The sequence below is a fragment of the Aquila chrysaetos genome, chromosome 12 (assembly GCF_900496995.4).
Source record: "Aquila chrysaetos chrysaetos chromosome 12, bAquChr1.4, whole genome shotgun sequence".
NCBI classification, from domain to species: domain Eukaryota; kingdom Metazoa; phylum Chordata; class Aves; order Accipitriformes; family Accipitridae; genus Aquila; species Aquila chrysaetos.
Genome location: NC_044015.1, coordinates 397,118 through 424,876, shown reverse-complemented (window position 1 = coordinate 424,876; position 27,759 = coordinate 397,118). Strand labels below are relative to the sequence as shown.

Genomic DNA, 27,759 nt, shown 5'->3' with positions numbered 1-27,759 from the left:
TGTGCATCAGAGCAAGGACCAGCCAGATATCATTGTGATCAAATAATATACAGGAAATACAGTTTGGAGAAAAATGTATTTCAAAGCTACTTAAAATACAGCTGATTAAAAAAGAAGAGAGAGACAAATATCCAGGTGTGTTTGTGACTCAGTTTCTGCGACAGAGCTGGAGCTTGGGGAATGAAAAGAATGTGACTGGAGCAGGCAATAACTGACCTGCTGCCTGTGTCCGCACTCACCTGGGCTGGGAGGTGCGAGAGAAACAAAAACCTGGGTTTGCTTGGTGTTCTTGACGAGGGCCTTTGGTTTTGGTCTTGTGACGCTGAATCTCTGGCACAGCCATGCCAGCTCCAAGAGGAGCCTGGTTCAGGAGCACAGGGCAGGGCTATGCGCTGGGGTAGGAGATGTCCTTGGAGGAGTTTGCGTGGGCAGCAGTGGGTGAGGTTTCTGCTCTGCTTGGGCTTTTGCGACACAGCCCGGTGCAGAGCCGGCAGGCAGAGCAAGGTGGTGGCACATGGCTCTGCATGGCTGGCCCCGGTGGCACGGGACAGATGTCAACTGATGCCCCTTTCTGTTGCAGGGACTTTGGGCAGTCAGGGGGTCTCCCGGACCCGCTGACCGGGTGTCAGTGATGGCACTGCGCGCTCCAGAGGCTGCGTGCCGGGACCTTGCTGTGGCAGATGCCAGAGCAGTAGGTGGGGAGCCTGCCCCTGTGGGGGCTGCTGGGGGGGGATGGATGGAGGGTTCAGCGGCTTGGGAGGCTCCCTGTGTCTTCTCTGGCTTTTGGGGCTCTGTGAGGGGGCTGGGAGTGGCTGAGGAAGGTTCTGGCCTTCCTCCCTGAGCACTCAAGGTCCTGGTACCGGCAGAGCTTTGGTGTCTTTCAAAGCAGCCTCACCTGAGGACCTGGCCCTTCCTCCCGAGACCTTTCTGGGAAGGGACGTGCCTCCCATGGAGGAGGAAAGCAGGCGCCTTGTTTGGTGTTTCTTGAGCCATTTTGGAATACAAGAAGAGAAGGTTTGTTGGAGAAAACGTCCCCAGCGTGGATGGCAACAGCCTTTGCCAAGCCTGCTGAGGCCACGCGGCCGGCGCTGAGCAACTCTCCTGGAATGTTTTTCCTCCTTGGCTTTGCCAGCGCAGCCAGGGCAGCCCAGCGGCGCCTTTCATCTCGGCGGGCGGATGCCTGCGGGACGAGGGTTTATCTCAGGACTGGTATATCAGGGTTAATAGCTCATCCTCCGCCAGAGGTTGAGCCAGAAGCTTCTGCCACCGGGATCCTGGGCTTAGGAGGTGGGTGGCAGCAGGAAGGTCCCCGGCTGAGCCTGCATGTGCCCATCAGCTGGGCTGGCATGGAGGGAAGGCTTTGCTGTTTAGTCACTGTAACGCAGCCTGGGAGACCTGGAAAAACCTTCCTTCTCCTGCTGCGTTTCAGCTGCTGGCCACGGCACAAGGTTCCCAGCTCCCCCAGAGCTCGGGGCGTGATTTCTCACATGTGAGCAGTGCTCGGGGTGGGTTTTGAGTGGGCGAAGCAAAGCCTGTGGTGGGTACATGGCTGCTCCCGGCCAGTGCTGGTGCCCATGCCCACCACAGCCACCACACAGTTAACGCGGTGGCTGTTCCCTCTCACAGACTCGTTTGGAGCTGGTTGGGTAAGAAATGGAACAAGTTTGGTGGTTTTCGCTGGGGCCATCGCTCATGTCTGACGTGACAAAGTGACCAGGCTGCGATGCCTCGCTGCAGCGGGTGCGGAGGGCGGTGCAGGAACGTGCCCTGGCCGGGAGGCCGAGGCGCGGGTGCTATTTCTGGCCATGCTCCCCTCCAGGCAAGGGACTGGTCCTCCCAGCTGGTTCCTTCCCAGCTCCATCTTTCCTGGGGAGGATGGAGTGGAGCTGGGCTTGGGGGGGGGCAGGACCAGCCTGGGGGCACTGGCTGCAGCCTGGGGAGGCTGGGGGATGGATGCCCCACTGTGCTTCAGATCTTGATCCAGGGCAGGGATCAGGCACCAGCGACTTGAGTGGGCATCTGTGGCCCAAGTGCTCCCACTGGGGATGGGTCCTCAGAGCGGGTCTGGTTCTTTCTGCTCATGATGTCCTGGCTCAGGGTCTGCACGTGAGTGGGGAGCAGCATCCCAGCTCCTCCCAGGCAGGGGCAGCCCCAGGGCTGCATCTGCCTGAGGGTCCGGGCTGGCTCATGCAATGCTGCCCAGCACCTCGTCCTGCAGAGCCCACTGCAACGCTGCAGCAGGACACTCGGCTGTGACCGGGCTCTTGCTCTGGCACCAGGGACCCTCTCGAGCCCTCGTCCCCCTCTGCCTTGTCCCTTTGGGACTCCAGGGCCACATCCCCTTGCACAGAGCCTGGCATGTCCTGGGGGATGCTCCCCCACAGAGCACCTGCGCTGCTCTGGCTGTGGGTCACGCATGCAAGCGCTTTCCTGTGGTGCTAGCGCAGGGTCCAGGCTCTCCACCGCCGGCAGCTGCTTTTTCCTGCTCCCTCCTTTGTGCCGCTGAACAGCCGTCGCTGTGTTTTCCTGTGGGTGAGGTTTTGGGCTGGGTGCGTCTCTGCCCGCACGCTCGGGTGAGGGTGTGGGTCGATGAGGAGCTGGACGTGGCAGGGACCAGCCAGGCTCCCCTCCGGCAGCAGCAGGGACGATGCTGGTGGCTGCAGCCACGACCCTGGGAGAGCCAACCCCACCTGTCCCGAACCAACCCACCATCAAAGCTCCAAGACTCACTCCCCCTTCCGTACCATAAACACAACTTTAATTGCCACGAGTGCTTGGACACAAGACGAACACAACCTGCCGGTACGTCCCAGCCCTGCAGCCTCCGTCCCAGCCCTAGCCCCTGCAGAGATGCCATCAGCAGAGCGATGGCCACCTGGTCCGGGCTGCGCAGGCAGGGGTGCGACGTCGACAGCACGTGGCGGCTGCGCTCCCCAGGCTGCACCGGGCCGGCTCTGCCTCGGCAGGACAGTGGGGAGAGCCGCATCCCTGCACGGCTGCAGGCTGTGTCTGGAGTATCTGCCTTCCACATCCATCCTGCGCCATACATTTAAAAATAAAACAATAAATAGCAAAAAAAATAGATATGTACATAAATAAAATAACCCTCTTCTCCATTTTTTCCTACAGGACGGTCCAGAGCCGCCCACGGGGCTCAGCTGACGAGCATGGGGAGGAAGTGGGTAGAGAGGTGCTGCCGGCGCGTCTTGCCCCCTCGCTGCGGCCTGCCCTTGCTATTGAGCGAGAGGAACATGGGGCGGCCCCGGTGCCGCCAGCGCAGCGATGCGTAGGTGTTGTAGCCATTCTCCTCGATGCGCTCCGTGAACTTGCAGTTGGGGCTGAACTCCTTCTGGCAGGAGAGGGAAGGGGGTGAGGGGCGGCTGCGCTCGGCCGGGGCCCACCGTTGCCCTGCTCCGGTGGGGTCGGAGCCCGAGAGCGGGGCAGGGCAGGACCCCGGCTCCTCCCCGGTCCCTGGAGGGCAGAGGGGCTCTGTGGGTGCAGTCCCCCGCTGGGGAGCCGGTCAGGGCACGGGAAACCAGGAGCCTGCTCCTGGGCACCGGTCCCGGCAGGTTTGGGACCCCCCGTTCCAGCTCTGCCCTGTGCCTCTGACCCCGGTCCGGTCCCTCCCGGGAGGCAGCGTCCGACCTACCGACCCGTAGAGCCTCCCCTGCTTGTTCATGGCCAGGTAGAAGCCGGTGTGCACCGCCCGGATGGCCACGACGCCGACACGCACCGATCGGATCTCGACGATGCCTACGGGACAGGGAAGCGCGGCAGTGAGCCGGGGAGGGACGGGTGACCTCCCCGAGGGGTCCTGCCCCGACGATGGGTCTGTGGCCACAAAGTGCCACCCCACAGGGACAGCGCCGCTGACCCTCGCCCGGTGCCGAAGCAGCCGGAGGGACGGCGGGAACGAGGGCTGCAGCCTGAGCCGGGAGCAGGAGGGGGGACCCTCTGATCAGGGGAGGATTTGATCTTTACTCCTCTCCTCCCCAGGCCCCAGCTGCTTCCCAGAAGCCGGGCTGCGTGGGAGCAATGCCAAGCACAACGTCCATTTGCCTGGAACAAATCTCTGCCCAGTGCTGACCGGGTTTATCCTCCCCTCGTGGGCAGCTCTGCCCGTGCATCTGTCCCGAATGCACCTGCAGTGCCCTGGGGACCCGACCCGCCTCTCACAGCACCCAGCCCCCTGCACACTCGGGGCACCGAGGCCGGCGTGGCCCTTGGAGGGGCAGAGTGTGCGCAGCGGGGGTGGCAGTGACAGCGCACAGCTGCGTTACGGTGGATGGAGGCACCTGGGCAGAGGGCTGCAGGGGCAGGAACACGGTATGGACGCTGCTGCCGACAGACATTGGTATCAATAGCCCAGCTGGCACGAGCGCAGACGCACAGCTCTGTGCCGGGCACCGTGGGCAGGAGGGATGCGGCAGCACTGCAGGACATGGGGACGAGCCCAGGAGGTGGCTGCAGCCGGGCTGCAAAGCCGCAGCGGGGCCCAGCCATGGCTGGGCTGACGTGCGTGTGCCCGGCCACCGAGCTCCCAGCACAGCCGCTAATGGGAAAGGCATGTGGTCGGACCAGCAGCTCTGACAGGGGAAACACCCAGAGCATCATCAGGGCCACTGGATTCCTGCACTGCCTCGCGCCTGCCAATGCCCGGCCAGCCCGGAGTGCCGAGGCCAGCCCTGCTGCCCGCCGGGCACACACATGGTGGTGGGGGAAGGGGAGAAGGAATCTCCAGTGGGCAGAGATGCAGGCAGGGCAGTGGGCAGGGATGCAGGCAGGGCAGCGGGCAGGGTGTGAGCCACAGCAGGAGCTGCCCATGGGTGCCGCTGCACGGGGCTGCCCTGGCCGGCCGGGGTAGGAGGATGTGCGGAGGCTTTGGCTGGCGGCGGCACGCATGGCGTGGGGGGCTGCAGCCCCTGGGCAGGGGCTTTCACCAGGCATTGACACCCCGGCTGAGCCCGCATTCCCTGGGCATCACCTGCCTGGGGGCACTCGTGCCCTTGCCAGAAGCGGACAGGGTGGATATGGCACCGGGGCAGCATGAGGGCTCCCGAGCATTTGGCTCCTTGGGGGCCATGTGTAAGAGGGGATTTTCAGCCCAACTGCCTCGGTGCTGCCGCCAGCACCCGGCCCCGGCACCCAGGGCCCGGCCCAGTGAAGCCGTTGACAAGTGGCAGCCATGGGGAAGGGCTGAGCAAATGCCTGCGAATCCATCCCACTTGATCACTGTCTGGAGCTGCTGCTATTTATAACATAAAACTTCTGCTTTTCTAAAAATAACCCCCCCGTTGCTGTTCCCGGCGCCCCGGCCGGCTCTGCCGTGCTTTGCTCACAGGTGCCGGCCAGTGCCTGGCTCTGCGGCTCCCTGCAGGTGTGGGGCAGCAGCCCAGGGCCGTGCAGCAGCCGGGAGGCAGCTCCCAGTGCTCCCAGTCTCACACCCTCTGCCCCAGCAGGGTCCCAGGGAGGCTGGGGCAGGTGGAGGGCTCGAGGCAGGGGAAGCCCTGGGAGAGCCCCTGCCACCCTGCAGCTGCTGGCAGGGCTGGTCCGGCAGCTGCCGCGAAGGCTGAGGAGCAGAGCCCGAGCCCAGCCCAAGCGCAGGTTATCTGCCACACCGATAACCAGAGCAAGCCCCGTGCGACAGCCTGGAGCCACTCCACCTGCCAGGCCCCATTGCCACATGGCCGAGGGAACGCGTGTTGGGGTGCTTGGCACTGGCAGCGCGCCCGGTCAGGACTCCTGACAGCCTCTGACACGGCAAGAGGGTTCCCTGGGCTGGGCTGGGCTCCTTTGTCCTGTGGCCGGCTAGGTGATGTCCTCCTGCGCTGGCCAGGAGACAGGACAGCCCCCGCTGCCACCAGGACACGGGCTGGGGGATGCTGCTCCTGTCTGCAGCATCCTTCCCACCAGAAGCCCCAGTGCCCTGCCAGGGCCCCCCGGGGATGCTTGGGCATTCCCCCTTCCCAAGGCCCGCAGCATCCCCACCCTGTCCAGCCACTGTCCTGCCAGCCTGGTGCCCCCCTCCCACTCACAGGGTGCAGGGACCCAGCACCTGAAATGGGCCGATACCACAGGTGCCAGAGCTGGGCTCGCAGCCCTGACCCTTCCTGCAGCCGTACTGTGGGTGTCACGTCCCCTCAGCACTCACGGCACCATCACCTGGAGGGGCCTGGGTGGGAGCAGGCGGCTACGGAGCCAAGGCAGGATCCTGGTGCCGGGAGCAGCCTCTCCGCTGGCGTGGGGACCCTGGTGCTGGCCTCCGCAACTGCCTCTTCCCACTGCCGCATGCGGCTGCTCCCAAGGGCTGCGGGGTGGAGCAGACGCAGCCCCAGCCCCAGGGGAAGGCCTAATCCTGCCTCCTTGTTCCCAAGCTCCAGATTGCAGCACAGCCTGGGCAGCGTCGACAACCCGCAGCGTTCGCCCTCTCTGTTCCCCCCCTCGCAGGATGCGCTGCCCGGCCCCATGAGCCCCCGGGGCCCCTCTGCAGGAGCAGCCCGTGGGGAGGCTGCAGCGAGTCCCCGCCTCTGCATGCTGTGGCGGGGGCTGCCAGCTGTGCCCACCCGGGTCCCTGCGCAACGGGTGTCCCTGTGGTCCACACGTGCCCTCAGACTGTGCTGAGCCCCGACCCGCTCTGCAGGCAGTGGATGTTCTGTGGTCCCCCCCCGACGGGGCTGCTCTGCTCTCCTGTGCCAGCCTCACCGATGCTCGGTTCTGAGACCAGCATCACCCCAAAGCTTCCTCCGTCCCTGCTACTCCTCCTCCTCAGCCTTTATCCTCCCCAGCATGTTTAAAGGGAACGATCAGATCCCCTCCAGTGCTGAATGAAGATAACCCGAAACGCAGGGCAGGGGAGGTAGCCCCCCTGTCTGCACTGGCAGGACGAAATGGGATGAGGGGACCCCCCCAGGTCACCCCAGGCACTGGGCAGAGCTGGCAAAGTGACACCGGGTCCCCAGCCAGAGCACACTAGTGTCCACACACCTCTCATCGCTCCCTCAGTGCGGTGGGCAGACAAACCCTGTGAAAGGGGCTCCCGGGGGCAAGGGCAGCAGGAACCGTTCGTGCTCGAGTGAGCTGCGTGCACCGGCCAGCCGTCTGCGGGACAGTGGGGACAGAGGGGACAGCGGGGGCAGCAGGGCAGCGGGGGCAGTGGGGACAGCAGGGCAGCAGGGGCAGCAGGGACAGCGGGGACAGCAGGGTACCGGGGACAGCGGGGACAGCGGGGACAAGAGGGGACAGCAGGGACAGCGGGGACCTGCGGCTCCCGCACAGCCGGAGGAAAGGCTTTGGCAGAGGTTTTTGCTGGGCGGGAGGAGCTGCGGGTGCTCCCCGGGCCAGACACAGCGGGGTCCCGGGGGTCCCGCCGCTCTCCCGGGGCGCCTCCGTCCAGCCTTCGGCCCCCACCGCCCCCCGCCCTGCCCTCTGCCCTGTGCCCGGCCCCGACAGCGCCCGCCTCCGCCTCCGCCCCGGCGGGATCGGGCTCTCGCCCCTCGTGGGTGGGAGGGCGGCGGGACACCGCGCGGCCGCGGGGAGCGGCCCCGGGCCCCGGCTCTCCCCGGCCCCGGCCCCGGCCCCGGCCCCGGCCCCGGCCCCACTCACTGCCCGGCCGCTCCCTCCAGCGCGTCCCCTCCACGCCGCCGCCGCCGTCGATGCGGAGGAAGAAGCGGGTGGCGGAGAAGAGCCGCCGCCAGCGCACGTCGCCTTCCAGGTGGCCGTAGCTGCGGGGGGGCCGCCGGCCGCCCCAGGCGGCGAGCTGACAAACCGGTCCAGGACGGGAAGGACAGACAGGAAAAGGAAAAGGCCCCGACAGCACAGAGAGAGGAGCAAGGCGAGGCAGGAGGAGAGGGAGGCGGCGGGGCAACACAGCGCAAATGGGCGGGAGGGGCGGAGGGAGGGGGGGGGAGAGGCGGGCAGAGGGGTGAGGATAGGGCCATGGAGGAGGACGGCGGGACGGCCACCGACGGCGAGGGCGGGCGAGAGCGCGGGGCGAGCCGGCGGGAGGGGAGGGGCGGGGCGGGGTGGGGGCCGCGGCGGCCAATGGGCGGGGCGGGGCGGGGCCGCGGGGCGTGGCCTCCCATTCATAAATCGGAGCCCCGACGGCTGCCCCAGATTCCCGTCCCTCGTCGTTCGCAGGGCGCCCGGTTGGGGGACCGCACGCTCCGGTCCCCACCGGCTCCCGCGTCGGGCGGGCGATCAGGGGCACGGACCGAACCGGACCGGACCGGGCCCCTCGGGCAGGGTAGGGGGGGAGAGGCTTGTGGGGGCACGGGGCTACCGTGGTCCCCGGGCCCGGGGGTGGTGTCCGTCTGCGGTCTGGCCCAAGGCGTGCCGGGCTCGGGAGGGGCGCGGGACAGCGCCGTGCTCCCCACCGTGCTCGCCCGCTCCGCTCCCGTCCCGTCCCGTCCCGTCCCGTCGGGGCCGGCGCGGCCGCCAGGCGGCGCGCAGGGCGCGGCCGCGCTGCACCATGGGAGTTGTAGTCCGGCGCGGAGGAACTACCGCTCCCGGCGTGCACCGCGCGGCGCCTGCGCCCTGGAGGGGGGGAGCGCGGCGCGGCATGGCGGCGTAGTGCGGGGGGCATGTCGCTGCTGCGGCTGCGGGCGGCGCTGCTGGGCCCGGCCCGGCTGCGGGGCGCCGGTGAGGGACCGGGGCCGGGGCCGGGGGGAGGGGGCCGGAGCCGAAGCGGGGGGGGGGTCCCTGGGGCCCTGCCTTTCAGCCGCCGGGCCGGAGCTGGGGCTGTGGGGTCCCGGAGGCCTGACGGCGATCGTGGGGAGGGAGCTGGGGCTGTGGGGTTCCTGTGGTCCCGAGCATCCCCGCCCAGGACTGGAGCTGGGGACCGTGGGGGTCCCTGGTGTCCCAAACCCTTCACTGGGACAGAGCTGGGGGCTAGGAGGGTCGTTTTGGGTCATGAGCCCCGTCCAGGGATAGAGATGGGGACTGTGGGTGTCCTGGGGCATTGGCATTCTCTGAGGGTAGAAGTGGGGGTCTCTGGGGTCCTGTCCCTGCTGTGGGATAGACTCTGCCTGCTCTGGGAGTTGCGGGGGTCCCGTCACCCCGTGCAACAGCGCTGGGGTTTGTGGCGTCCCTGGGGTCATGTTCCCTCCAAGAGATTAGAGCCAAGGGGTGTGTGTGGGGGGTGTCCCTGTCCCAGAGCTGCCCCCCCCCCCCGCCCTCCTGTGGCACTGCTGCTGAGGCTGCTGGGACCTGCAAGCTGAGCTGAGAAACGCTGCTTGCTCCCTCCCCTCTGCACGCCCTCCCCGCTGCCCAGCTGGGGCCCAGCCGTGGCCTGGGGCAGGGCTGTGCGGCAGTGAGCAGCGTAAGGGGTGAAGCTTCCTCTCACCTCCCAGTCTTTGTGTCTGTCTGCAGGGATCCCATGGAGTGTTCTCAGGAACTACTCCTCTGCCAGCGCCAAGGAGAAAGCGAGGAGAAATGCCATCTGCGAGAGGACGGAGCTGCTGGAAGGTGAGTTGGGGAGGGCTGGGAGACCTGCAGGGGTTTCCCTTGTTCAGTGTCCTGGGAGGTTTTCTAGGAGTCTTCCCATTCTATGAAGCCGTAAAGAAGTTATTTGGGACTGGAAATACCTGTAGACTGGGGAAGGATGTGGGGCTTCCCATGGACTTGCTGGCCTCCCTGAGCAAGTTCTGTCCTGTCTTAATGACCTGGAGGCCCACCCTACCCACAGGGAGCGTTGAGTTGCTGTAAAACACAGGGTGGTCCTCGGGGACTGTAGAGGAGTCCTTCCAGGGCATGTGAGGGCCCTGCCGACTGACCTGGAACATGCTCTGGCTTTGGGCTCTCTGCCCAGGTGAGCTGAGGGCATGAGGTCCTTGGAGAGAGGCCCAGTGAAGTGACCAGGCAGGAGGCTAGACAAGTGTGAGCTGGTGCTTTTTCCATTGCAGTGACATTATTGGGTTCCTTGGGATGACAGGGTGGATCCCAGAAAGACAGCGGTCAAAACAGCTGATTGCTGGGAGGAGGGCTGGCCAAGGAGGGAAGAAGTCCTTGTGTGGACCCTCTTTTCCTGAGTGTGTTCCCGGGCACTCCCAGAGGTGAGGCCCTGGGGTAGGATACAGCCTTCTGCTGTGCCTTACATCCCTTCACCTCTCCCCGGCTGTGTGTTTCCTGGCAGTGCTGAAAGCTCGAGTGAAGCAGCTCCAAGCCAGTAATGTCCCAGAGATGACGGTCAACAAAGTGGAGCTGGCCCCGCTGGGGAATGACAAGTACCAGGACCTGCTGCAGAAAGTGGTGGCTCCTGGCCCCGCAGAGGAGCAGCCCGCTCCCAGAGGAAGGGGTGAGAGCCCGGTCAGACCCAGCAACTGGGTTGAGAAGTCGAAGAAGGAGATGTACATTCGGCAGCTGAAGGTGGAGCGGAAATTATCCATTGCTGCCTCCCGGCTGGCTCTGGAGGGCCAGACCAAGGCCAAACCCAAACCCAAACGAAAGGATAAGGCGAAGGCCAAAGCTAAAGCCAAGAAGAGACTGAAGAGGCCAAAGGCTAAAGTAGCTGCTGCCCAGAGCCAGAGCCACACTGGCTCCCACAACGTCTATGCCCACAGCAAGCCCAGGGTGGTAGTAGTGAAGGAGGCTGCAAAGGCACAGAGGCCTCAGACGGTGCTGAAGAACAAGGACAGCAACCAGCACAAGGTCCTGCAGCAGACCATCCAGTCCAACCTTGAATGCTTCCTGTTCTTGCAGCAGCCAGAGGAGGCCGAGAGGTTCCTTCTCTTGTACCACAGGTCCCCTGTGAAGAGAAGACTTTTGAATGTCAATGCGTACAACATCGTGATGCGTATCTGGGCAAGAAAGGTACCAAGCTGTGGGCTGCTGCCCTGCTCTGGCTGCTAGGTTTTCTGGGTGGCCGAGGGGGAGAGGGGGGGCTGGCTCAGCAGGAAGATCCTCATGCTTGTAGAAGCAGTGGTCGCAGTTTTATCTGTGTTTGTCACATCTGCCTTCAGCAAGTGTTCAAGGAGGGTTTGGCTTCTGCTGAGAGGGATGGAGCTGATATGAGGCCACTGATCCCTGTGAGGTGGCTTTGAGGGGAAGAAGGGGATGGGGCAGGATAGACGTGGCTAAAGCTGAACAGGAGCAGAGGGGTGTGGAGCTGTGATTTGGGGCTGCTCGTGTCTGTGTCCGCAGCCCCCTTCCCTTCTCATCCGCAGGGCTGCTTGCAGCGCATCAACCGGCTGTTTTCCATGCTGGAGTCCATCGGCCTCCAGCCCAGCCTGGACTCCTATGCGGCAGCGCTGGAGTGTATGGGCCGGAACCAGTCGTGCACCGAAGCCATCCAGAGGTAATGCACTTCACTGGCCACAGGGTGCCGCTGACCCCGGCCAGCATCTCCACAGCCTGCCGATTTGCTGCGCTGGGAGAACTGGGAGCTCTCTCTGGGGAAGAGATGTGCTGGCCCGGGGTCGGGAAGACCTGTCGCTGCTGCGTGCACATCTAGATGTTCTGACCCACTTCTCGTGGACAGATTTAGGGGCAGGCGATGCTCCCACAGTGGTCCCTCCTTGCCACCCCCAGCTGCTAGGGAGTTTGTCTGAGATCTTGCAGGGAAAGGAGATGTAGGAGGTGAGAACAACCTTGCTTCTGGACAGAGCTGTGTCTCCTTCTCACAGAGCAGCTCCCTGGGCTGGGAGCAGCCTCTTGGTTCTGCACCCATCCTGGGCATCTCTCTCCCGCTGGCCCCTCCATCACTGCCCAGTAGGAATGGCTCCTCCATTTGTTTTTACAACACCTCCATGGTGTTTGCCCTTCCTGGTAGGCTTAGCCAAACAGCTGTTTTTTACAGGGTGCCAGCTCTGGAGGAGTGTGGACAGGAGATTCAGGTGGATTTTGTGGAGCATAATGGGCAGAATAAGTGTCAGACCCAAAGCGAGGAGCTGAAGAAGCCCTGTGAAATCCCGGCAGGCTGGGTCTAGGGCAGTGCTTGGGTCTGGTAGCACAACCCGCTGCCTTGCCAGAGGATGGAGAGAGCTTTCTGGTGATCTGTTAATGCTGCACAAACACCCTTGGGTGATTCAGGGTTTTATCACTGGCCTCCTGTGTCCCTTGGTGGGTGAACAAGTTCGAGATGCCTCTGAGTGAACGTCTTCCAGTCAGCTGATTCAGAAGTGACTGGCATTGACTTTCCTGCCTGGGTGTGTGGGTTTTGCATCAATACAGCAGTACACCTGTAGGGCTGTCTATAGTCAGATGTTTATAGCACACCTGCACAGATTTGTCACCCCCAAGCCTCGCCAGGGCGTGTGTGTGTTTCCATACAACTGTTCCTGTTTGCTGGTGCTGTGTGTGTGGGTACAAGCTCTCATTTCCCTTCTGCTCCTAAACGTGCTCTCCCAGTGCTGAGCCTGTGCTGGGAGCATGTGAGATGGAGGTTGTTTCTTGCTCTGCTCACAGACTGCGGGGTTGCTTTGGGGGTGTAAGGTGTGAGTTGCTTGTTTTAACTGGGCTGCTGTGGGGTGGTTTTTGGGGAGCGTGGCTCTGCAGAGATGTAGAGCTGTTCCTCACCGAAGCTCCTGCCTGCTCCCCAATGTACCAAAATGCAGCTGGGGTGCACGCAGCAGCAGGATTCACAGTGTGTTGCCATTGTGGCTCAGGGCATTGTTTGTCACCTCGTGGGCTCTTGATGCTTTCCCAAAGCTGCGAGGGGCTCCCTCATGCCTGTTTAGCTTTTTGTGGCTGATGGGGGCCTGGGCTGGGGCCTGGCTGGTGCTGCTGTCACCTGGGTCTGCTTGTCCTCCTTCCAGTGTCAGCTGGTGCAGGCCAGGCCAGTTGGCAGGGGGGGGCTCTGGGCTCCACTGTGCCCCAGATCCTGGCTCCAGCCCAGCAGAGCCAGGAGGATGGAGTCCCGCAGCATCCTCTGCGGGGCTGGGGAGTGGGAGATGGTGCTGTGTGCAGGGGATTCAGGTCTCTGGCAGTGATGGGAGCTGCAGGGAAGAGCGCTGCCTCCCAGGCACTGTGGCCACTCCTGCTGCTCAGGCTGTTTCTCCTGCAGCTGCCCCCAGGCTCGGTGCATGAACTGCAGTCCCCTGCCCCTTTGCCCAAGCTGTGACCAGTCCCATGGGTTCCTTTCTGCTGGCTCAGGCTGGAGGGGAGAGCAGGGTTATTTGAGGGTGAAGGAACCTGCATCTTTTTGCTCAGTCTCACAATGGCAGCGGAGCTCAGTCTCCCCACCCGGGTGTGAAGGTGAAAGTCGCCTGCTCAGCAGAGGTGTGGGCTGGAGGGTGGATAATTGATCGCTGTAACCTGAGGCGGGTGACCTTGTCAGGACAGGCTGTGATCTGGAGGCAACTCCCACCCCAGCAGCTCCTGCAGCCCCAAGCTGGCTCCTGGCTGTATGCAGAGGGCAGGGGGAGCTCCCTTCTTCCTGCAGGACAGCGTCTTGCTGCTAGGCTGCCCGACAGTCATGCTCTTGGTGGACGAGGCATCTGCCTGCCTTCTGTGGGTTTCCCAGTTATGCCCATTTCTGCACCGTTCTTCCGCCATCTGGGGCTGGGCAGACATCAGCTTGGTCAGGCACAAGTTGCTGCAAGGCTTTCAGCAGTTGCTGCATGGAGCATGCTTTGAGGAGCATGCAGGAGAAGGGAAGAGGCATCTCAGAGCAAGTGCATGGGGCACATCCCTCTGCCCAGGCCTGTCAGAGCCTTTCCAACAAGTGTGAGAGGTAGCACCTGCCTGCAGCTGCCCTGGCATGAAGGGTGGTACAGAGGAAAGCTGCTGGGAACCACCTGGCATGGGGAGGCCCCACCAGTCCTCCTGGAATGGCCTGGAGCCGTGTATCAGTCTCCTGCCCTGTGCTCAGAGTGGGTGCGAGCCCCCAAGGCCTGCTTTGGGAGAGGGTTTTGCTTTTGTGGATGCCAGGAATTGGGGAGGGATGGCTCTTTGTCCTGTGGTGTGTCTCCCGTGGGGCTGGGTGATGCTGTTGAGGGCACAAGTGAGGAAGGAAAAGCCTGATACAGTCAAGGCTCTTGGATCCTCAAAAGGGGGCACCCTCATCTGTCTCCTCCATGCTTAGTCTTCTGTTTAAAAACTTTGTTCCCTGTCTCATTATGTGCTGATTTCTGTACAGCTTACATAGTCCCCTGTGAAAGGTTAAACCTGTCTTATCTACCCCTCTTCAGATGTATGCAGCAGCTGAAGAATGATGGCTTCCATGTGGATGAGCTTTTCCAAAAGTGCCTGTTTGAGGAAGATGAGAAGGAGAACGTGCTGAGGGCCATCAGGATTGTCCAGCCCAACTACCAGCTGCCCCCTCCGCCTAGCCCACAGACCTGCAAGTCTTCTCTGCTCCGGGACTTCTACTCCAAAGTAAACTCCAGAGCTCAGGGATGTCTCTGCAGCTTGGGGAGGTGTTGGAGCTGGCCAAACTGTGTTCACAGGTGTCCTCAGGTCCAGCCCAGGACTGTAATATGGGAAGAACTCTTTAGCCCTATATCTGCTCAGTAGCCCATGCAAATAATCAAATGAATAGCCTTACCAGCAGCCTTACAGAGGAACAGAGAAGTCGAGGGCTGGCAGGGGGGCTGGAGATGACCTTCGTGCACTGGAGGAGGTGCCTGGGGGGATGCTTGACCATGGTACAGGAGCAGAGCAGCCTCTGGAGAGGCCTCTTACTCCAGACTCCTTGGGGTTTGCCAGCCAGAGACTCATACACATGCTTCTTGCAGGGAAGCTGGGAGAACGAGCATGTCTTCTCTTCCTCTGGCTTTTGGCACTTATTGCCTCACTCTTGTTGCAGGAGAAGATGGTGTCATACCCCAAGCTGGATTTCTCTGTGCAGGAGTTGCAGGAGCGCTTTCAGCAGCAGCTGGAGATGGAGCTGAACAACACCATAACCATCGAGTCAGTGGAGTCAACCAAACCTCTGACCCCGCAAGCCATTAAAGCGGTAAAGCTTGGAGTCTGGGGGCTTGCATGTCTGGAGGGAAGGCGGGCAGTTCAGCCCTCAGGACCAGTGGGAGAGAGGCAGGGATCAGGGGCCTAAAAAGGGGGGCAGCTCCCTGGTGACACAGTCTCGCCACAGCATTACTGTCTTGCTTCCATTTCTGTGTAGCGCAAACTGCTGGCCACCCTTCGTTCCCGGTGGCATGACTCCATCCTCCAGGCCCTGCAGAAGTCGAAGCACAGCATGTCCAAGCTCAAGACAGCGTCGGGGTACAACATTCTCTACCCCTATCTGTGCCTGCTGCCGGATGAGGAGTACGTGGGCATCATGCTGCAGGTAGGACCCTGCCCTGCCTTTGCAGAGCTACAGGAACAGAGCCTCCCGGATGGCCATAGGGCTGCCACAAAGCACTGATGTCTTGCTTGGGCCAGCAGAATCAGAACATGAGCCTCAAAGTTGGCCCAGGTTGTTAGGTGCAGGCTCTGTCTGCTCCCTGTGCTGAGCAGCCAGAGAAGCCCCTTTTCTGTCCTGGCCATGTTTCCGTCCTCATCATCTGCTCAGCATCATGGGAATCAGCATCTTTTTATGCTCCCCGCACAGGGGCTTTAAGTCCCACTTTGTCTCTCTGCTCTGTCTTTCTGTTCCTTCCTCCTTAAGACCCACTTTGCCTTTCCCTTTCTCAGATCCTCAACACCCTCTCTCCACAAGGAGAATCCCTGGCTGTGTTGGCCAGGGAGCTGGGCTCCAAAGTCTACAACAGATACATCACCCAGAGAAAGCTGCGCAGCCGCCAGCTGGAGAAGGTGCAGGAGGTCTATGAGGACTACATCCACCTGCTGGCAAAGGACAGCCAGGTAGGAATGCCTGGGAGAGGGGGGGTCCTGGGGCCTGAAGGTTACAGAGCAGAAGAGCTGCTGGAGATGGGGCAAGGCAGTTTGTCTGTCCACCTCCTTGCAAGCGCAAGGTCTGGGTTCTGGAAACCTGCTGCTGCAGAGGCCACCAGAACCAGTAAGGCCCCTTGGCAAGCCCCCTGCCCCATGGCAACAGGCAGGTCAATTCTGGCATAGCCGTGGGTATTTCTGAGATAGAAGGTTTTAAATTGGCAGAGTTGATCCCTTGGAGCCAGACATTCCATGCAGGAGAGCTCTGGGGCTTGAGAGGGTGTGCTCTGCAGGGCAGGATGGGAGGGGAGGAAGGGGCCAAGGCCACCAAACTGAGCAGCTTGAGGGCTGGATGAGCAGGTCGTTCCGACAGCTGTGTGCACATGGCATGGCGGGGGAGGTAGATCGGCAGTCTGGGAAGGAGGGTCGGGATGGTGTGCGGACAGGGTGTCAGCACAGGGATGTGGTGAGAGGAAGGGCTTTGCAGCACCGCTGTCCTGGCCTGCAGAAGAAGCAGGTTTTTGCTGTGGGCTTGCCCCAGCCACGTCAGCAGTCCTTCCTGAAATATCCCTGTCAGGGAGGACCTCACAGGGACACAGAGACAGGAGGGTCCTTCTCAGAGCCGTGTTCCAGGTACATAGATCCCCTCCAGCAAACCCCCTGGGAGCAGCATGGCTGGCCCCTCCAGCTGACCCGATTTTCTCCTTCCATCTCCCAGCCTGACGAGTATTTGCCACGGGAATATTGGGAGAAGCTGGTGGCAGAAGGAGGCTTTGGGCCTTCCCTGAACTTGAAGGACTGCAGCTGGCCATACATGCTCATCATGCGCCTGGGCATGCATATGCTGGAACTCTTGGTGCATGCTGTGAAGGTGCCCAGGAATGCCCTCAATCCTCACCTGGAGCACAAGCTTATCCCTGTCCTCTACCACGTCTACTCCTTCCGCAGCAGCTGGCAGGTGAGCCTTGTCCTTGGGGCTCTGGGACTGTGCAGGTCACCTCTTCATCAGAGCAGGGCCTTTGCAAGGCCCTTTTCCCCTCCCTGCTGCCTTTCCTGCTCAGGGACACTTTGAGGAGCGTCTGGTTCTGTGCAGACAGTGTCCTTACTTGGCATGACCATTATGTAATGGCTCATTGACCACATGCTCTTCCAGACTCCAGCCCTAATCCTCTACTGCTGACCTTCACCTCTCTGATTCTCCTCTCCAGGTTGGGCTGATAAAGCCCCATCCCATCTTCTCCCAGATTGTGTCAGACGCTGCAGAGACCTTGCTGACCTTTAACTCCTCTGCCATGCCTATGCTGTGCCCCCCGGTACCATGGACCTCCCCCCACTTTGGTGCCTTTGTCCTGAATGACACCAAGTTGATGCGCTTTGTGGATGGGGCCATCCAGCACCAGCTGCTCCTGGAGCAGTGTCCTCCGGTGAACCTTCACCCCGTGCTGGATGCCCTGAACCAGCTGGGCAACTGCGCCTGGAAGATTAACCAGCCAGTGCTGGATATCATCATCTCAATCTTCAATGACAAAGGCAATGAGAAGCTGGACATCCCACCACCCATTTCCGAGGTCCCCAGGCCTCCTGCCACTCCCAGCAATTCCTCTACCTGGAATAAGTCCCAGAAGCATGAGTTGTTGCTGTACAAGAAGAAGACAGCTGAAATGCACAGCTTGCGCATGGATGCGCTCTACAAGCTCTCCATCGCCAGCTATGTCAGGGACAAGGTGTTCTGGTTTCCTCACAACATGGACTTCCGAGGCAGGACTTACCCTTGCCCACCTTATTTCAACCACCTCGGTAACGATGTCACCCGGGCCATCCTGCTTTTTGCAGAGGGAAAGCCACTGGGGCCCAAGGGCCTTGACTGGCTGAAGATCCACCTCATTAACCTTACGGGGCTGAAGAAGAGAAACCCCTTGCAGGAGCGGCTGGAGTACGCCAATGAAATCATGGAGGAGATCCTGGACTCTGCTGACCACCCGCTCACGGTACGTGGTGAACAGCTGGCAGGGCTCTGCTCGCTCTTGGGGTGGAGTGGTGGGACCCTGAACCACAGGGGAATAGCGTGGGCTCTGGGAGCCTGCAGCTAGCCCCAGGCGAGTTGGGAGGTTCCCCTTCAATGACCGAACTGGAAAGCAGTGAAGTTCGCCTGTGTGGGCATCCAAGCAGGAATTGTTCAAACATGCTAAGGAAAAAAGGGATCAGTGCCATCTTTAATTTCAGAGGACACTTAACCATTCCTCTCATTTAGCATAGCTTCTAGAAAGTAAAATAAAAAGGAAATCAGATCAATTCTGAAACAAAAACATTTTGAAGGATAACACTTTGAGAGGATAAAGGGAAACAAAGCATTGCAGAGTTTCCTAAATAACACATTTCTATCTGAAAACACAATGAAATATTAGGGAAGTGGAGGCACAGTGGGAGGAGGTGCCTTGCCCAGTATATCCCAGGAGTGCAAGGGCTCCTGCCTTTGCTTTGGGGTGCCATAAGAGCACTGCCTGATCCTACCAGCATGTGTTTTCCTGTTCCCAGGGCAGGAAGTGGTGGATGAACACTGATGAGCCCTGGCAAGCCTTGGCATGCTGTATGGAAATCGCCAAAGCCTCGAGGTCCCCGGATCCAGCAGCCTACATCTCTCATTTCCCAGTTCACCAGGTAGGAGCCCAACAGATCCATGTGGCCCATGTAGCTGAGCGGCGGGGAGGAAAACAGGCAGGGCAGAAGCATCCAGGTCTTCAACACTTCATTTACCACACCATGTGGCCAGGCTTTCTTAAGAATGGGAGTGCAGACTACAGGCATCTTGGCTTGAGAACTCCAGTAATTTGCTGCTGCATGCAGGCATTAATAAGCCAGTACAGTCAAGTGCTGCTTTGCTTTCTTTGGCTGGGGCAGAGCCTGTCTGGGAGAGCGTCGTCAGCTGCCTGCAGGGTAAGAGCTGGGCCAGTCTTACCTTCTCCAGCTGTGGGATCAGGACTGGAAGTCAGCCTGACCCCGGCTGGCTGGGATGTGGTGTGGTGCACGACAGCACGTGCCTGTCTCAAGTGCTCGGGGCTGTGCTGAGGCTTTGGGGGCCTTTGCTTAACTCCTGTTCTGAGGCTGAAGCCAAGTAGCTCTGCAGGAGCAAAAGATGGGAGGTCTGGACCTCTGAAGAAGGGCAGGGGGACAGAGCTGATCTGTCCCCTGTGTTCAGTGATGTGGCTGTCACCATGTACCCTGTCCCTGCTTGGTCCCAAACATGCCCACACTCTGAATGGTGCAAGTGCAGTTGCTCACATGTTGCTCAGCTCTCTGAAGGCATCTGTCCTTCCCGGACGGAGAGATGAGGCAGGCAGCTGCTCCTGTTAGCTAGTGCTCAGCCCTTTCTCGCTGCCGTGTCCCAGCAGATCTGCAGCTCACTCTGCAGCCGCTGCCCAGCCAGCTATCTGTCTGCACTGATAAATACCCTTGCTGCATAGGAGACAACGATGAATTGTTTTCCTGGTGAGAGGGCTTTGCTCATTTATCTCATTAGAAGATCAGATGGCCATAACGAAGTGGGGGGAAGAACAGGAGTGTATTCTGGTCTGGAATATGTATGAGACAGTCTAAACTGATATTGTTATGACAACAAAAGATCAAGAGAGCTGTTGGAGGTGTGTGGAGGGTGCCATTAATGAAATTCAAGCAAGGACATCTTCTGGAGGGCACCCGAGTCTCTTTCCACCTGAGTCATCAGTGCTTGGTTAATAGAGGCAGCTCTTCTGCCGTGGCAGGGCTGCCAGAGTGCTGTCAGTTTTCGGCTCTGCAACTTGCTGCACTGCAGGGTGTGGAGAAGAGGGGGAGAAGAGAGGTGTCTTGATCCTGCCGGCAGCTGCAGGCTCCCTTTGACCAGGCAGAGCCCAAGCACAGGGACGGTCCAAAGCAGCAGCGCATCTTCTGTGAGAAGCGTTTCCGCTGGTGCTGTTTGGGGAACAGCAGGACCTTCCCACACCCTCATTCAGGTCCTGCCTGTCTCATCCAAGCTGATCTTGGTCCCAGGAGGGCTGTCAGGGCAGCTGCTTTGACAGATCGGTCAGTGTGCGTCTGTAACTGCAGCTTTGGGAAAGGCTGGGTCGGAGCTGGTTTCTGTCAGAAGGATGTTTTCATCAGCCACAGAGCAGAGGCAGCGCAGCTAGCTGGAGCCTTGGAGTCAGCTGTGGCTTGCTGAGTGATCTGCAGCTTGGCCTGCCTCTTCCTGCCTCTGATCCTGCTCCTGGGTTTTCTGAGGTTGTTTTGACTGCCGGCTGTTGGGGCTTCTTTTAGCATCCTAAACAGATTTGTTGTTTTCCAAATTTTCTGGTTTTCAGTGTTTCCACAGAGCTCTGATGTCTTTGAAAATTCATGGAGGGGGCAGTGTGATGTGAGGCTTTCTTTTTTTAAACCTCATAGGCAGCAGTAGTTAGTGATGAGACCCAGATAGGAAAACTGGCCAGAAGGAAAATGGAAACCAGTGTGGCCCTGGCCACTGCTGGAATATCAGCTGCAAACCTATCTTAAGAGAGGGGGGAAAAATGGCAACAACCTTCTGAGCCAAGTGTATCTGTGGTGTTGAGTGGGGGTGGATGAGCAGGGCGCCATCCACACACTAACACCTTGTTTCCACCCTGCTGTCTTTCCACATGCAGGATGGCTCTTGCAATGGTCTGCAGCACTATGCGGCTCTTGGCCGGGACCTTATTGGCGCCATCTCCGTCAATCTGATGCCTTGCAATGTCCCCCAGGATGTCTACAGTGCGGTGGCCCAGCAGGTAAGGCACAGCAGGGACACAGGGAGGTGTCCTCTTGGACCTACCTCCACCTCTTGCCACTGTTTTGCACAGGGTCACTCCAGCTCCCAAGAAGAAAGGTCAAGGTAAGACCAGTGTACAGAGGGCTGGGAAAGCATGAGCTGGTCAGAGGCAGAGAGTCTCTCCCTCCCCAAATGGGAACCACTGCAGCAGCTGCAGGGGAGATCTGTCCTGACAGAGGTAGCTATGCAAAATCCACTGGGATTTCTGCTGTCCTCACTTCTGAATGAAGTCTGGGAGAAGTAAGGTAGAGAGGTGGAAGAGAGCAGAGAGTGTTCCTCATCTCTTGGTCACAGCTGGCTGGCCTGCAGGTTATGGGATTTTCTTCATTTGAGCAGGGTAGGAGAGAGGGGGGGGGAGAGATTCAGCCTTTGGCGCTGCTGCTAAGTCTTCAGTTTTCTTGTCAAGACCTGATGTGAAATGAGCCTACTGTGAAGTGTGCTGAGATCTACCAGACTCACTCAACTGGCATTGAACCCCTGGCTTTCCCTTCTAGGTCTCAGCATGTTTTGTCCAGGCAGCACCATGCCAGAGGGTGGGAGGAGCACACAGAGGGTGCGTGGTTTGCTCAGAGTTATCATTGGGGATGGCAGAGGCAGGAGAACCTGAGTCCTGAGCCACAGTCCTAGTGCCGTGTCCTTGTGATGTCCGGCACCACCCAGCTGCCAAGTGACACTGCTCTGCTGAGGCAGCAGTGGAAGGCTCTGCAGGCACGGTTATCTGTGAGATGTGGATGCCTCTTGATTCCTTCAGGAGATGATCTCTGTTAACCAGGCTGGTGAAGGTGGGCTGCAGGGTTTCTGATGGGAGTTCAGGCCAGGCAGTGCACAGCTGGGAGGGTCTCATGTGCTCGCCCTAACTCTTGCCCAGCCATGGAAGGGGCTTGGGCCAGCATTGCTCACAGTGGAGCTGACCTCCTGGGGTGCTCTCCTCCTCAGGTTGAGGAGTTTCGGAAGAAGGATGCTGAACAGGGGGTGAAGATTGCCCAGGTGCTGCAAGGCTTCATCAGCCGCAAGGTGGTGAAGCAGACGGTGATGACAGTGGTGTACGGTGTCACACGCTACGGCGGGCGGCTGCAGATGGAGAAGCGTCTCAAGGAGATTGATGCGTTTCCTGAGGTAGCGTGCCTGCCCCAGCCTCCCCCAGCAGTGTTTTCCTCAGCTCTCAGTCCCTGCTGAGAGAAGTACTTGCACTGCCCTTCTTGTGGGTTTCCTTCCTGCCTTGCTCTCTCCTTAACCCCCCCAAATCTCAGCTAGCAGAGGGATGTGCAGGACTGAGCCCCGCATGCCTGTGCCAGGCTTGTCCAGCGTGCAGGAGAGCTGTCTGCCAGCACTTGTGGGTGGGAAGGGATTCTTCAGGTGGGGCTCTCCTCATCCTTCCTGGACCCAGTTTGGTGGCATGACAGCCTCAGCTGGTGTTTCAGATGCAAAACAAGGTTTGTGGCTGTGCTCTTCCCTCTGGAAGTGGCCCTTGTCTCTAGCAGAGTTCTTGAAGGCTTGTTCCTCCTGACGCCCGTTTCTTGTTCTGTGACCCCACTGTAAGACAGTCCTTGCTGAGTGGATGATTTCCCACGGCAGGTTGGTGTTGGGAGTGTTTCTGCTGTGTGTTATGTTCTTGGAGCAGATGAGGCAGTGAGAGCCTCCTGTTCATCCAGGGACATTACACGGAGATCAGCCTGTTCTTGGACAAGGAGCCATCTGAAATGCTGATCTCGGCCTCTCTCCATCACAACTCACAGCCAGCTGTCTGCAACAGCGCAAGACTTAACACAGTCTGTGATGGGGGCAATTTTGAGGCACCAGAGAGCAGGGAGATGGTCTTCTAGCTTACCCTAGGTCCCATCACTTTGCTCCATATCTTTTGCTGGCCCTTCGCCTGACCCCTTGCTTTGCCTCTGGTCTGTGCAGGAATACTTGTGGGAAGCATCTCACTACCTCGTAAAGCAGGTGTTCAATGGCATCAAGGAGATGTTCTCAGCGACTCGAGATATCCAGGTAAGGTGTCTGTTGCCTTTTATCTCTCTCTGCCTTTTCTTCTTGCTGGCCCACCCGTACATAGACATGGGGAGAGATGGTTCTTCTGGGTCCTGACCCAGAGAAGATCCTCCTGTCCCAGCCCAGAGGTGTGGGATTGTGCCTGGTACAGGGCCAAACTCCCCTTAAGCGCTGGACTGTCACAGTCAGCGGCAGGAGTCAGGGTTGCCTGTGCTGGGAGGGGATGGGGTCTCCCAGCTGCCCATACTAACTCCAGCCGCTTTCTTCCCTGCTTCCCTCTGCTAAAGAACTGGCTGACAGAGAGCGCCAAGCTCATTGCCCAGTCAGGTCAGACGGTGGAGTGGGTCACGCCGCTGGGTCTCCCCATTGTGCAGCCCTACTATCGGTCCAAGTCCACTGTGGTAAGTATCTGGTGTGCAGGACTTATCTACCCTTCCCTCTGCCATGGTGGGAAGCAGGGAAAGGACAACCAGGCTTTGAGGCAGCAAGCTAAAAGCCTGGCAGATTGGCATCACCTGCGGGTGAGCCTGCAGAGCAGGTAGGATTTGTGCATACAGGCACATCCTCCAGCCTCGTTGCTCCCTGCAGAGACTGGAGCGTGTGGGTGGGCTGGTGAGGAAGCTCTGCTGCTCCCATCCCACACAGGCAGCTGGGGCACAGGCCCATTCCCTGCACCGAGGAGCCTTCCTCAGGGCTCGCGTGATTCAGTCTCGCTGCTCTCGCCTCCCACGTGCTGCTGCACTGACTCACATCTCCCCCGCCTGTCTCGTCCTCACAGCCACTCACCTCCAGGAGCCCTTCTCTTAGCCCTTGCAGGGGTGAATCAGCGTGTCACTGGGAAGGGGTGAAGGATGCCTGCCAGCATCCTTGGGAGGGGAAGCAGGCAAGGTGTCGCTGAGAAGCTGCAGCTGCCATGGTGACTGGGATGCCCTGGAAAGGTTCCTGCCCAGGCTCCTTGTTGCAGCCGGGGACGTTTCCTGTGGAGCAGAGTAGCTCTTGGTCGGCGCAATCCCCTCTCCAGAATTACGGGCCAGTGCTGAGCGCCTTGTGCTGGCTGGGCAGTGCAGGGTGACAGCTGATCTTCTTTCTCTCTCTCTGCAGCTGAATTGCAGCATGCAGCACTTGAGTGTGAAAAGTTCCAACAGCAACCAGTAAGTATGAAACCATGGTCTTTACTGAGCCCCTGCTGTCCCCAGCCTGTGCTTTGGGGACAAAGCTTTCCCATCAGTGGAACCTGCCAATGAGTGCTAAAGCTCCTGGTATTTCCCTGAGCTGCAGAAAGCCAGCCGGAGGAGCCCTTCCAGGGCTGTCCCCATCAACCCCAGGTCTCAGCTGGCACTGGCTCTGTGCTGGCTTTCTCATCTTTGGCCCTAGAAGTGCCCCAGCTCCTCCTGTCTCCCACTCTGTGCTGCAGGAAGCCTGATACAGTGAAGCAAAAGAATGCCTTCCCACCCAACTTCATCCACTCCCTGGACTCCACACACATGATGCTCACAGCTCTGCACTGCCTCAGGTAAGGAGCAGGCAGCCAGGGCTCTTCCCTGGCTCCGGGACTCAGTCTCTGCTGGGAGAGTGTCACCAGGGCAAGGCATGCAATGTGGGAAAGAGGTTTCCCTGGTGCGTGGGTGTTGGGGCCTTCTGGCAGAGAAGGGATGGAGAGGAGGCAGCAGGGCAGGGACAGGGAGATCATGGGGTTAGCCACGTCTCTCTGAAGATCTGCAGGGAGTCCCCTTCCTTGCATGGTCCCTGCTTATGTCCCAGCAAGAGGGTCAACATGGGGTAGGGAACGTCGCAGAGAGGGGGCTCTCGGCACTCTCTCATGGCACCTTCTGCTGCCTCCCAGGCAGGGTATGACCTTCGTCTCAGTCCACGATTGCTACTGGACTCACGCGCTCACCGTGGACATTATGAACCAGGTAAAAGTGTCCTCCTGGGTCCCGTGTGAGCATGGATCTTGCTGATCTGTCCTCTGGGCACTTGCCAGCCCTTGCCTCCCCTGGGTTTTGCTCCACAGGCTGATTTATTCACCTAGGCAAGGTGAACCTGGGGTGCTTGCTGGTGGTTGCAGCTGATTTCCTGGTGCCATAGCCCCATCTCCTCCCACCCTTCACAGAGTGTGTCTGGGAGAATCCGTGCCTGTAAAGCAGCACTAAACACAGTGCCTAGCAGAGTCAGTGCCCCTGTCCTGCCCTGGGCTCTTTCCCCCAGAGTGCTGCAAGGGCTGTTGTACAGTGGATTGATAAAGGGAGCCTCTGCTTCGCACCTCCCCAGGCTGATTCCCTTCACCCTTGTCTGGCAGCCCCCGCTTCCCACTCTTGCCCGCTGCTTTTCCTCTCCCTCACTCTGACCTGTCTTGGCTGAGAAAGCACTGAGGGGAAAACACCTATTAACCTGCGACTCACCATTGCTCCCTGGATCAGATCTGTCGGCAGCAATTTGTGGCTCTGCACAGCGAGAAGATCCTGCAGGATCTGTCCAAGTTCATGCTGGAGAAGTACTGCAGGTATTCCTCACCTGTTGGCAAACCCCCACCATGCTCCTACCTACTCACACTGATTCCCTCTCCTGGGGGCGGTTGTGCCCAGATGCTCACAGGTTGTGTCATCTGCCTGGGGGTTGCTCTGGAGGGAAGTTGTGCTTCCTTCTTGACTGGCGCCCAAATTGCCTTAGATCTCGGTGTGAAAAACAAGGTGTCTGCATCCTTTTGCTACAGAACTGAAGTAGGATTGGTGCTTGAATTGTTCGGTGGGCCTGGGGTGGGTCGTAATGTCTGTGCCTTGGGCTCCTCACGGTCAGGAGCAGTGAAGACACATGTTGGGTTGGCCCAGTGAGTGGCCCTCAGTTACCACCACAGAGCCAGACAGCACAGACCGACCCAATCCTGGGCAGGGTCTGTAGATGCCTCAGCACTTGCCTAGGGCTGCTGTGGGTAAGGGCTGAGCTCCTGCTCCTGCTGCAGGGTGTGTAATGTGTTTTGGAAGAGCTGAATCCTGTTGTCAGGGGCTTGCACTGGGGAGCAGAGGAGGGTGCACCTTCTCCCAGAGCTCCCATGCTGATTTGCTTTCCTTCTTGTTCATCCAGGCCCGGCAGAGAGACTAGAGCCCCCTGGCAGAAGAAACTGATGGACCAGCTGTCAAATGTCCCCAAGACAGGTAGGAGCACAGGACAGGAACTGCAAAGCTAAGGAGCAGTTTGGAGACAAGGGGAGTGAGATGGGGAGTGGCCCCCGAAATCACCAAGCTCATGTGGTGTCTGAAGTTGGACATAGTGAGGGTCTGGCCAGCTGTGCTAAAGCTATCCCCTGAGATCAGGTTTTCCTGCGTGTGCTGGACTGCAGACCTATGGGGCAGTGCCTTAAGACATTCCTCTGCAAGCAGTCCCTGCCTTCCCCAGAGCTGAGCCCCTGGGATTTTCCCCAGGTTGACCCAGCTCATCCCGTCTCCAATCTTGTTGTTCCTCTCCCATCTGTTTCCAACCACGAGGCATTTGCCTGGAGATGGGAGTGAGGCACTCAGCATGGTAATTGCCAGGATCTAGATGATATACATGCAATGGGATTAAGGCAATTAGTTTAACTCCTTCTAATCTCTCGGCCCTGCCTCTGCCAGACCATCTGGCTAACCTTTGTTCTGTCTTTGCAAAGCTGAACAGGCCAGTGCTCTGCTGCTGCTGAGCAGCAGCTGTAGTCAGCCTCAGAGGCAGCACAATCCAGTGGTAGGGATGGTTCATACCCTGAGGTCGTGTGCTCCTCTCTTCCTCCCCTGCCTTGCTGCTGTTATGCTCTTCTGTCTTACTCTTCCTACCACTGTCCGAGATAAATTTGGAGGGACATCAGTTCCTGGAAGAGCTCTAAGATCCCTGCTGTCTTGACGCATGCTGCATCACGGCCTGAGCTGAAGTAGTTTTCTGCAGGAAGCTGAAGCAGGGCTTGGGGCAGCTTCTTTCCCAGTCGTCCCATCTCTACCCTGCCCTGCCCCTGCTCTCCTCTGACCTCTCCTCTCCCTCACTTCCCCCAGGCAAATTCAACCTGAAGGAGGTGATGGATTCCACCTATTTCTTCAGCTGAGCCCTAGCAGCCAGCAGGGCCCCTGACTACCTCTGGACTGCCAGCTGCCTCAGAGGCTGCGGTAGGCACTGGCCCCTGAGGCTCCTCTGTCCTGTGTCTCATGGGGAAAGTGGGTATGGCTGCCAGCCCAGCAAAAGATACCTGCCCAACATAGATGCTGGGGCAAACTGCGACCCTGCAAGGAGCGCAGGAGCAGCCATGAGGGGCTGGTGGGGGACAGGGTGTCCGCGCTGTTTGCTGTTACTGCCTGCATCCCAGGCAAGGGGGGAGGTCTGCATCTCTCTGGTGTGGGGTCGAAGGGGTGATGGTACTGTACACTGTGCCTGCCCCTGCTGTGAGCGCCAGAGCTTGCCTGGCTAGCGCCTGTCCTGGGGTGCCATCCCTCTCCGACAGTGGAGTCAGACCTCCTGGAGTGTTAGGCCCCTGCCTGGAGGGGCTGGCAGCTGGCCGTGGCTCCAGCAGGACCCTCCTGCCCTGCTCTTGGCCACGGGGTGGGTGCTGCTCTCCATGCCCTGCTCCGGCTGCTGGGCACTATCACCGCTCTCCCGTAAGCACAGCCTCTGTGGCTCCTGACTTTCATTTCCAGGGATCGGTTTCACTTCTGCTCACTGGGTCTCAGGCAGGGAAAACCACTAACACGGGGGTGAAGGTGTATGATACTGTAAATAAAATGGTTTTTTTGAAATACTAGATGGGAACCGTGTCCTTCTTGGCACCTTTGCCCGAAGTTTGCAGGGTGCCTGGGCTCTTGCCTCATCTTCCTGGGGCTGCTTGGGAGGTGGGACTGATGTCTCCCCAGACTGCGGCTGTTTTGCTGACTGGTTGGGCTTCAGTTATTCACAGAGGTGTCACACTCTGGAAATGCTTTTGTAACAGAAACAGAGACAAAACTTCCATGCAGCACAGACTGGCTGGTGCAGCTGCAGTGAGAGCAGGGTTCTCGCAGGGGCTAACTGCAGCTACCCAGCCCTTGCAGTTCTAGCCAGGAGCCTCCTGTCTCACCAAGACTGTGGCCTTCCAACCCTCCTCAGGGCTGCGTGTTTGTGTGCTGCTCCTGCAGCAGCTGATGTTTGGCAATCTTGCAGCTGGAGCTGTGTTTGGCCCAGCTCTTGGCTGAGCC

The 27,759-nt window shown here is 59.7% G+C and overlaps 2 protein-coding genes across 2 annotated transcripts; one reads left to right on the top strand and one right to left on the bottom strand.

Moving 5' to 3' along the window:
* Nucleotides 1–47: 47 nt before the first annotated feature.
* On the bottom strand, nucleotides 48–8,581 carry FGF22 (fibroblast growth factor 22). Its single transcript, XM_030032682.2, has 4 exons — nucleotides 8,174–8,581; nucleotides 7,603–7,756; nucleotides 3,650–3,753; nucleotides 48–3,349 (listed from the first exon to the last, which is right to left on the bottom strand). Exons 1-4 carry the CDS (start codon nucleotides 8,579–8,581, stop codon nucleotides 3,155–3,157), a joined length of 861 nt encoding a protein of 286 aa, XP_029888542.1. The 3' UTR covers nucleotides 48–3,154.
* POLRMT (RNA polymerase mitochondrial) lies at nucleotides 8,547–27,326 on the top strand. Its single transcript, XM_030032448.2, has 21 exons — nucleotides 8,547–8,637; nucleotides 9,367–9,462; nucleotides 10,130–10,806; nucleotides 11,160–11,290; nucleotides 14,124–14,310; nucleotides 14,741–14,890; nucleotides 15,056–15,223; nucleotides 15,571–15,741; nucleotides 16,487–16,726; nucleotides 16,977–17,756; nucleotides 18,304–18,426; nucleotides 20,418–20,540; nucleotides 21,518–21,697; nucleotides 22,487–22,573; nucleotides 22,861–22,974; nucleotides 23,675–23,724; nucleotides 23,988–24,086; nucleotides 24,417–24,489; nucleotides 24,994–25,076; nucleotides 25,655–25,725; nucleotides 26,590–27,326. The coding sequence occupies exons 1-21, from the start codon at nucleotides 8,580–8,582 to the stop codon at nucleotides 26,637–26,639; spliced, it is 3,711 nt and encodes a 1,236-aa protein (XP_029888308.1). The 5' UTR covers nucleotides 8,547–8,579; the 3' UTR covers nucleotides 26,640–27,326.
* The last annotated feature ends 433 nt before the right edge of the window (nucleotides 27,327–27,759 follow it).

Coding starts and splice junctions, on each gene's coding strand:
- POLRMT (XM_030032448.2), top strand. CDS start 8,580: ATGTCGCTGCTGCGGCTGCGGGCGGCGCTGCTGGGCCCGGCCCGGCTG. Junction 10,807..11,159: donor TGCGTATCTGGGCAAGAAAG/GTACCAAGCTGT, acceptor TCTCATCCGCAG/GGCTGCTTGCAGCGCATCAA. Junction 21,698..22,486: donor AGATTGATGCGTTTCCTGAG/GTAGCGTGCCTG, acceptor TGGTCTGTGCAG/GAATACTTGTGGGAAGCATC.
- FGF22 (XM_030032682.2), bottom strand. CDS start 8,581: ATGCCCCCCGCACTACGCCGCCATGCCGCGCCGCGCTCCCCCCCTCCA. Junction 7,757..8,173: donor CCCGCCCGACGCGGGAGCCG/GTGGGGACCGGA, acceptor CCGGTTTGTCAG/CTCGCCGCCTGGGGCGGCCG. Junction 3,754..7,602: donor CTGGAGGGAGCGGCCGGGCA/GTGAGTGGGGCC, acceptor CCTGTCCCGTAG/GCATCGTCGAGATCCGATCG.